Consider the following 9,595-nt stretch of genomic DNA (forward strand, 5'->3'; position numbering starts at 1 on the left):
TTTTTTTAACCACATGTGCCTTGACCAGTTCCTCTGGAAGAAAAGAATGCTATTTAGAATTTGTCAAAATTTGTAGGCATTAGGTATTTGTCAAAATTCACAGAACTGCACACCAAAAAGAGTAAATTATATTTTGCTTAAGCAAAAAAAAAAAAAAAAAAAAATTAACCTTTGGGAAAAGCCTATTATCTCTTTGCTCAGATCTGAACCATCCACTTTCTTTTTTTTTTCTTTTTTTCTTTCTTTCTTTCTTTCTTTCTTTCTTTCTTTCTTTCTTTCTTTCTTTCTTTCTTTCTTTCTTTCGTTCTTTCTTTCTTTTTTTTTGTGGGCAGCAAAGCAAGGTTTATTGAGTAATAGCAAAGTGATAGTACAAAGCTCCCAAGGAGGAGGGAGGGGACCCAAGAGGATTGCCCCTGAACCATCCACTTCCAACAAAGCAAAAAGAATGGGGTGGTGTTTAGATACTAATAATCTTCATTGACAGCAGTATCAAAAACAGGAGGAGACACCGACCAAGGGCCAGAGTTGGCTTTAACACCTACATGGCTGGTGACTGAACTAGGCCTACCTCTGACTTGGAGCAATCTTCTGAGATCAATGTAGAAAGCCACATTCACTGCACTTCCAAAAAAAGAAAAAAATGTCCTTGGAAAACCAGTGATGGTGTGGTATTGTAATGCCTTCTACATGTTTCTTCATAAAATAGCACTTTCCTTACTAGTTTTTGTCTAAGTGTTCAGTGGGAGGAGAGACAATCCTGATTTGTTTAGAATATGTTCCCTTCTGGGCAGACATCTGACTTTTTATTTCTCACTGACTTTTTCTATCAGTGTGAGCTCCTTACCACCCCTCCTTCAGCCCTGCTTTCTGTCAGGCCCCTTCACTTCCTTGACAATACTTCTAAAAGCTGTGTTTCAAGTGACGCTTTGCAATCTAAAACAAACTATGTGTACCTTTTTGGTTTTTTTGGTTTTTGTTTTTTGTTTTTAAAGATTTTATTTATTCATGAGAGACAGAGAGAGAGAGAGAGAGAAGCAGGCTCCCAAGGAGCAGGGAGCCCAATGTGGGACTCGATCCCAGGACCCTGGGATCATGACCTGAGCCGAAGGCAGACGCTTAACCATCTGAGCCACCCAGGTGCCCTACCTTTTTGTTTTTAAAAAGATTTATTTATTTGAGAGAGAGAGTGCAAGCAAGCAGGGGAGGGGTGGAGGGAGAGGGAGAGAATCTCAAGCAGACTCCACGCTGAGTGCGGAGCCCTACCTGGGACTCAACCCACGACCCTGAAGTCATGATCTGAGCTGAAACCAAGAACCAGATGTTCAACCAACTGAGCCACCCAGGCACCCCACGATGTACATCTTTTGAAAGATAAAAGAGAATCGGAGCTTCCTCTCCTCTTTGCCCTCACCTCCCAAGTGCCCATGCAACCTTGTTTGCCCCCACCCAGCCCGCGGCCATGTAGATACAGGCCAAAACTCACCACGATTCTATTTCTGATTAAACTGCAAAAAACATAAAAGTATATTATTACATGCGACATTTGCCATAGGTTTCTCAAAAATAGCTTTTATCAAGTTAAGGAAATTCCTTTCTAGGTCTAGTTTGCTAATTTTTGTTTTTAGTTTTATCTGCAGGTATCTGAGATGTTATTAATGTGGTAAATTACACAGGTAGATATTTTAGTGTTGAACTATCTTTAACTAAATCCTACTTTCATATGTATATGTTCATAAGCTGCTGGATTCAATTTGTTAATATTTTGTTTGAGATTTTTGCCACTATCTTTATAATTAATTCCTTGCATTTTTAAAAATCTGGTTTAAATACTAAGAACTTCCATAGTGTCATCTTCCTCGCGTGACTTGGCCAGATATTTCAACTCGTTGTGGAGAAAAATTAAATCTTCATCCACCATAAGAAGAAGTCAATAATAGATAAATTAAAATTGATTAGCCACAAAATATCAATATAAGAATTACTGAAGAATAAGAAAGTAAATATGAGAAGAAACTTCCAACAGGATTGAAAAGAGTTGCCTCTAGAGAAAAGAGTGACAAAACTGGGAACTGCTTGATTTGCTTTCGTTTTATTTTGTTTTGTTTGTTAAAATAACCCTTTCAGTATTACTTTTCTTTTTAAACCATGAATATGTATTACTTTGATAAAAACTAAGAAACACATTTAGGTCTCACAAAACTCAGAGACATTTCTGGTGCAGAATCTATTTTGAAATCTGTGACATCTTTCTTTCTTTTTTCTAGTGAACATATATTGCAGTCATGGCTTGTTTATCTAAGCTTTTTCCAACCAGTACATTTTGCTCTTCTCTGTTCTGAACATGTGAAGCTTTTTCCCTCCACCTTATAACATCCCCCAAAACTAGACTTCTCCCAAGCAAATGTTGGAAGACATTTTTAACTACACCCCCCCACCACCACCACTATTAGAAAGCATCCAATGAAGTAATCCTTATAGTCATTTTCAAACTTGAAGGACTATATGAAGGACTTCTGGTCTGGTAACAGAATTCCATAGAGGTCATGCACTGGTTGGTTGAGGGGTTTTTTGACATCTGGTTGAATGAGAAGGGCTGTGCTTTGCTTGGACAACTCATTCAGGATACATGATGGCTGCTGGAGGGATCGGTGAGTGATGATGCTGTCAGGAGGCACATCCTAAACCCAATGTGGGCTGATTAGGAAGGGCTGCCCTTCACAGACACTGGTCCACCATCAGTAGTTCATGGCAAGGCTGACTCTGGAGAGGAGAGAATACCTGCCATTTGTAGGATTATCATTTTAAATCAGGAGGCAGACTGATAGAAGGTAAGTTGCAAACCTATCATGACACAAAATATTCTTTTTTGATTTGTTTCTTCTTGTTTGCAGTGGAAATGGGAGTCTCTCTCTTTTTTCTCTTAAAATAGTTAAGGCAGTAGCTTTTGAGTTTGCGGGATTTTTAAAAATCGCCACTGTTTGCTTGCATATTTGTTGTACCTTGTGGCTAAGATGGAAGGAGGTGACATTTTCTCTAAATTTGCATATTTAATCAACATTTCAGATTCCTTGCAGCAGACTGCTGCTCCCTTCCATCTATGGTTGCTATTGTTATTGTTGATACAGTTTAAAAGAGTTGAAAAAGTAGCTTTTAGCTTGGTGAGGTACTTTTCATTGAGAATTGAGGCCACAAGTGGTTATCATCTTGGAGCCTGTGGGGGAAATTCTTAAAATCAGGATTTCAGACTCTAAGGATAAATCTGCTTCCTTCTGTTATTTGTGTTTTTTGTCAAGTTTTTGGTAGAATTTCAGACTAACCTTTTTAATTCTGGAGGCTGGCTGGCTGTGGGATTTGAAGACTGTGATTGAGTTAAGAGGATGGTTGCTAGATAATAGTAATAGGAATGATGAGGTTTGGGGACTATATTGACATTTGGCTTCTGATTAGATTGGAAAAAGGGCAATTATAGTTGATGTGGCCATATTATATTTGATTGGATTAAAGTGTGGCTGGTTGGATTATCTAATTGAAAAAGGAGGTGGCCAAGCAATCTGATTTATGTTCTATCTAATAAAGGTCATCATACAGGGAGCCTGGAGAGAAGAAGGTATTGGTAACTTTGTGTATCTGCGGGTGGTGGTGGCAGTGGAGGCTGCTGGAGACTTTCTGTAGGAGATGACCTTGAAGCTGATCTTGAGGGCTGGCACCATGAAGAGCAGGGCTCTAGGAAGAGTCCGTCCAAAAGAAACAGTTTATGAAAGGGCATCGTGTAGTCAGGAACACTGAAATGTTCCAGGTGACCGCCAAGTGGTGTGGAGCATTGGGAAATGAGTGGGTGGGTTAGGGTTAGGGTAGGAAAAATTTAACATTCCAGTTTGATCTTAAAAGAGAGAGTTGGAGGAGATTTTTCAAGAACGGGAGTGACATTATCAGGTTTATTTTTATTTCTTCTTATGAGGATCACTGGATAATGTATAGAAGATAGAAAAGAATGAGAATAAACTGATGATGGGACACCTATGAGGAGGATTTAGGTGGGGAAGAAAAAAGCACAATTCCTGCATTAAGACCAGTGGTAGGAAAGGAGAGAAAAGGAAAATATATGAAAAAAAAAATTTTTTTTAATTGTCTATGTGTGAAGGACAGTAGTCTAGGAAAACACCTGGGTTTCTTGTTTGGCGACTTTGGTGAGTGGTAACACCACATTATTTTCTTCTTGGCATGTAGGTGTCATATTTGACTATCATAACATAAAAGGTTTCTTCTTGAGGTTGTGCCCATAGGCATCTGTGCTTTTAGGAGGGGCTAGCTGAAAGGCTGGCATAAAGTTCACAGCCCGTTTTTCTAAATGTGGTCCCATGAAGCACTGGTTTTGAGAAATATGAACAGCTACTCTGTATGCAGAAATGCTGAATAATCCAAAACTTTTGGGAAACATGAAATACTATACCCCTCTTGGAGAGTCATGGTGGAAACATATCAGAGACTCAGGGTAAAGAGACTCTTCAAATTTAACTCAGAATTTCCCATAGTTACTTGAGGTGAGAACCCTTTTTTCACAGAACACATATTTTGGGGGATCTAACTAGACTGAATGCAGTCTTTATATTATGAAATTTGGGACGGGGGCAAATTTGATTATCCAAGAATCACTGTGTTTGAATCAGAAGACAGAACTGTATCCAGTGGTGCACTGATAAAGGTTTACTGACCAACCTGGGGGAGGCGGGGGAGGTAGGAGAGAGAAGAGGTGTTAGAGATACAGGAGGAAGCACAAAATAGTTATGTTGGGGGGCAAAACAGCAGACTCACCGAGGCAGCATGATAGAATTACCAGACAGTTTTGAGGGTCCTTTGGAGGTCTGAGGTCATGAACTTAAAGTGAGACAAGCCCGCAACAGCAGTGCTATTTTCTCCAGCTGCCTGGGTTTAGGAGTTGAGAAGACAGGGGCTAGGTGTAACCAGGATGAGAGCTTTTCCAGGCAAGAATAACAGGAGGGAAAGGAGCATGAGAGATTGGGAATCTGTGCAACCTCTGGTAGGTAAGGAAGGAGTAAGCACAGGCGGGTGTGATGATAAGGGAGAGGTGCTGGGTCTTTGGATCGGAGGTCTTGAGCTATCAGAGGACAGTTCAAGTTGAGGTACTGGAATAAGTAATTTGAAAATAAAGGAGGTGACTGAGTTCCCATTTGGGAGATGGGGCACTTGCTGGTAGTATAAGAACTAGGGTGTGACAAAGGAAGCGAGGAGGTCTGGGTGTCAGGTGGGTTCTGCTGATGACATCCAGGATTAGGATGGTTGGAGGATGGAGGGGGAAGGCATTTGAGCCAGGTGCTAATCCTCAAGGGTTCAGGAGGACGGGGAATTACGGAAATGACAGCAACAGCTGGGATGGTATCACTGGGTTGCATGAGCTTCAAGGGAGATGGAGTTAAAAAAAAAAAAGATAGAAGAGATGTTTTCGAAACTGCAAAGACACTCATTGCACTTTTAGACTTTAAGATGATGTAGACGCCAGAGGAAAACAACCTGTACTTTAGGGAGCTGCAGGGAGAAATGGTCTTCTCAGGGAACAGCAGGCTTCCAGCGTGAGACAAGAAGGTAAAAGGGAAGGTTCCCAGAGGTGGTGGAGGATTTAGAAGAGTTTGCTGATGAGGTGCTGCCTTCTAGAGGGCAGAGTGGAAGAGTTTAAGAGAGTGGGGATGATTGGATGAAACCCTGTCTGGAGTTTATGGGGGTGAGGGTCCAGAGGATGATGGAGCTGTGGTGCCTCAGGCAGGTTGAGACTGGTCCCAAGGGAGGATGGTCAGCTCCAGTTGAGTCTAGTGAAGTTAGGGGGAGGCCTCACTCCAGTTGGCTGAAACACCAAGAAGCAGTTTTTTTACTTAGATCTCCTCTGCCTTCTATAGTTCCCTAGATGTCCTGTTTTCCACAGCAAGCGGGGCTGTACCCACAGTGCTTCTGAATTCTTTAACACGGGGCATAAGGCCGACTCAACAAATCCTCACTGCAGGAATTATTCTTGAGGGACAGCAACTAACATGGTCCTGCCTCACTCTTAACACATTAATGGGAGCTTAGCTAACGTTACCGCCCTCTAGGAGAGTACTAAAAGGTGCTTCTGTCTGACTCTTCTCCCCTCGCTCCCTTGCATCCCCAAGAAGTGCTCTGCATCTGATTGAGGGGACAGGTGCCTGCGCCCCCAGGGCCAGCGTGGGCATTTTCCTCTCAGACTCTGCTTTCCACCGGCCAACACACCCGAATCCAAGCCACGGCTGGCCTGCCTTCTTGGTGCCCGGACTCTTGCATGTGTGTGCTTGAGGGGGTACCTGGACGGATGAGGACACCTGCACAGGGAAGAGTTTGCTCTGTCAAACCGCCCTCTCCACGTGCAGCTCTCAAAACCCAGCCTTGTACTCTCCCGTATGGGGGGGAGGGGCTCTTAGTCACACACAGCTGTTTAGATTTAAATTAACTAAACTAAAATAAAAAGACAGCACCTCGACGGCACCCAGCCACATTCCAAGGGCTCAATAGCCTCATACGGCTGCACACATCGGTCAGCACAGCTACAGAACATTTCCAACGTCTCAGAAAGTTCTATTAGAATGCACCGCCGCGAAGTATTCATGAAGCTGTTATTCTGGTCCCTTTCTAACTCAGGCGCTTTTCATTGCTGCAGAGTCCGGGAGCTAGCCCCGAAGGCCCTGGGCGTTGGGAAGGTCCTGGAAGCGGGCGTGACTGCGCGTGCGCCGAGCCGCGAGCATGGCTCAGTACAAGGGCACGATGCGCGAGGCCGGCAGGGCCATGCACCTGATCAAGCAGCGGGAAAAGCAGAAGGAGCAGATGGAGGTGCTGAAGCAGCGGATCGCCGAGGAGACCATCATCAAGTCGAAGGTGGACAAGAAATTCTCGGCTCATTACGACGCCGTGGAGGCCGAGCTGAAGTCGAGCACGGTGGGCCTGGTGACCCTGAACGACATGAAGGCCAAGCAGGAGGCCCTGCTGAAGGAGCGAGAGAGGCAGCTAGCCAAGAGGGAGCAGTTGGAGGCGCGGCGGCTGCAGCTGGAGGCGCTGCGGGAGAAGGAGCGCAAGCAGGAGCAGAAGCGCAAGATCTGCAGCCTGTCCTTCACGCCCGACGAGGGCGACGCGGGCGACGCGGGCGACGCGGACGCGGATGCGGCGGCTGGGGAGCGGCCCAGGTCCGTGGGGCTGAGCAAGAGGAAGAAGAACCTGGGGAAGAATCCAGACGTGGACACGAGCTTCCTGCCGGACCGCGAGCGCGAGGAGGAGGAGAACCGGCTGCGGGAGCAGCTGCGGCAGGAGTGGGAGGCCAGGCGCGAGAAGGTGAAGCGCGAGGAGATGGAGGTCACGTTCAGCTACTGGGACGGCTCGGGACACCGGCGCACGGTCCGCATCCACAAGGGCAGCACGGTGCAGCAGTTCCTGAGGAAGGCGCTGCAGGGGCTGCGCAAGGACTTCCGCGAGCTGCGGGCGGCCGGCGTGGAGCAGCTCATGTACATCAAGGAGGACCTGATCCTGCCCCACTACCACACCTTCTACGACTTCATCGTCACCAAGGCCCGGGGCAAGAGCGGGCCGCTCTTCAGCTTCGACGTGCACGACGACGTGCGGCTGCTGAGCGACGCCACCATGGAGAAGGACGAGTCGCACGCGGGCAAGGTGGTGCTGCGCAGCTGGTACGAGAAGAACAAGCACATCTTCCCCGCCAGCCGCTGGGAGCCCTACGACCCCGAGAAGAAGTGGGACAAGTACACGATCCGATGATCCCTGAAGCTCCCCTGAGGCTCCCTGTCCTACCCCTCCCCGGTCCTGCAGAGCCCTGGCACGAGTCGCCTTCGCAGCCCCCTGGTGGCCTCCTGCCCACTCCAGGGCAGCGACAACCAGCATAGGAAACAGATTTCTGTACCCCGTAGCTTAATTTGGTGACCTTAATTTCTTGCCCAAAATTGAATAAAGAACTGAGGGTTCACATTATTCAAGTGTGGTCGTTCTATTGCTGATGTTATTTTGGGGTGTTTGGTTGTTTGTGGGGTGGGTGGGTATTTTCAATGTTACTGTGTGGATTCATTATTAGGCTCTGTTGAGCTATATCGAAACCATCACTGGGCACACTGTGGGACAGAATGGGAATGACGGGTGCATTTTTGACCTGGGTCACACTGTTAAAGCAAGTAGTCACCAGCATGGACTCTGGAGCCAAACTGCCTGGGTTTGATTCTCAACTCAGCTTCTTCACTTGCTGTGTAATTTGGGACAGATTAATTAAACCTGTGCCTCAGTTTCTTCTCCTGTGAGTAGGGATAAGAATAGCACTTACCTCATAAGATCCATGTGACAATTAAATGAGTTAATATTTGTAAAGTACTTAGAACTCAATAAATATCTGCTATTGTTCTTCTTATGGTCGTGGTTAATTTATTTAAAGAACTGCTATGACCCATTTCAGAACCATGTGAGGGCAAAGGTTGACCTGCCCATAACTTTTCCCAAGATCAGCGGAGGGGGAGGGAAGGTGGCTCACAAACTGGGGGAGCAGCCCCCTCTTGAGTGGTCCTTAGCCAGGTTGTTGAGCCCCAGGGGTTAGGAGTTGGTCAGTATAGGCTAGAGACTGGATTACTGCTATGCCTTGGGCCTCAGGCTCCAATATGGCTCTGCACAGTGCTGTTAAAGATCCGGTCATTATTTAAAATTTTGATAATTTTATTCGTTGTGGATTTCCTTGTGTTAATGTTGATTTTTTAAAATATTGTGTTAAATATCTTAAAATTTAATTTTTTGAGAGACATAGGGGGAGGGGCAGAGGGAGAGAGAGAGAATCCCAAGCAGGCTCCACACTCAGTGCAGAGTCCCAACACGGGGCTCAGCTCATGACCTGAGCCGAAATCAAGAGTTGGAAGCTCAATTGACTGAGCCACCCAGGCACCCCTAAAATATTTATCTTAATTACTGAGTTTTGGGGTGTTTCCACCCCCTCCCCACACCCCATTTACCTTAATGACCAAGGCAGATGCCTCACTCATCTTACCCCAGTCCCAGCTTGGAGGATAGGAGGGACCCTTCTTTTTGCAGAGTTCTTGCCTCAACCCATAAACAAGAACTTCCACCAGAATACTGGCCCTCTAGGGCAGTGGGTCCCAGCCTGGCCTGCCCATTAGGATCATCAGGGAAGCTTTTTTTTTTTTTTTTTTTTAATTTTATTATGTTATGTTAGTCACCATACAATACATCATTGGTTTTTGATGTGGTGATCCATGATCCATTGTTTGCGTATAACACCCAGTGCTCCATGCAGTACGTGCCCTCCTTAATACCCATCACTGGGCTAACCAATCCCCCCTCCCCCCTCCCCTCTAAAACCCTCAGTTTGTTTCTCAGAGCCCATAGTCTCTCATGGTTCATCTCTCCCTCCAATCCCCCTCCCCTTTTCCCTTCCTTCTCCTAATGTCCTCCATGCTATTCCTTATGTTCCACAAATAAGTGAAACCATATGATAATTGACTTTCTCTGCTTGACTTATTTCACTTAGCATAATCTCCTCCAGTCCCATCCATGTTGATGTAAAAGTTGGGTA

The 9,595-nt window shown here is 45.6% G+C and overlaps 1 protein-coding gene across 2 annotated transcripts; it reads left to right on the plus strand.

Annotated features, from left to right (window-relative positions):
• The first annotated feature begins 6,765 nt into the window (after positions 1 to 6,765).
• On the plus strand, positions 6,766 to 7,788 carry FAM50B (family with sequence similarity 50 member B). 2 transcript variants are annotated; one of them, XM_021697114.1, is made up of 2 exons: positions 6,766 to 7,173; positions 7,222 to 7,788. In XM_021697114.1, the coding sequence occupies exons 1-2, from the start codon at positions 6,766 to 6,768 to the stop codon at positions 7,786 to 7,788; spliced, it is 975 nt and encodes a 324-aa protein (XP_021552789.1). The 2 variants fall into 2 exon arrangements, with proteins under 2 accessions (XP_021552789.1, XP_021552787.1); XM_021697112.1 differs by having other exon boundaries at positions 6,766 to 7,788.
• The last annotated feature ends 1,807 nt before the right edge of the window (positions 7,789 to 9,595 follow it).

The sequence above is a fragment of the Neomonachus schauinslandi genome, chromosome 8 (genome assembly GCF_002201575.2).
Source record: "Neomonachus schauinslandi chromosome 8, ASM220157v2, whole genome shotgun sequence".
In the NCBI taxonomy this organism is placed as follows: Eukaryota; Metazoa; Chordata; class Mammalia; order Carnivora; family Phocidae; genus Neomonachus; species Neomonachus schauinslandi.

Excerpts from the sequence above, each read along its gene's own strand:
- FAM50B (XM_021697112.1), top strand. The coding sequence starts at position 6,766 with ATGGCTCAGTACAAGGGCACGATGCGCGAGGCCGGCAGGGCCATGCAC.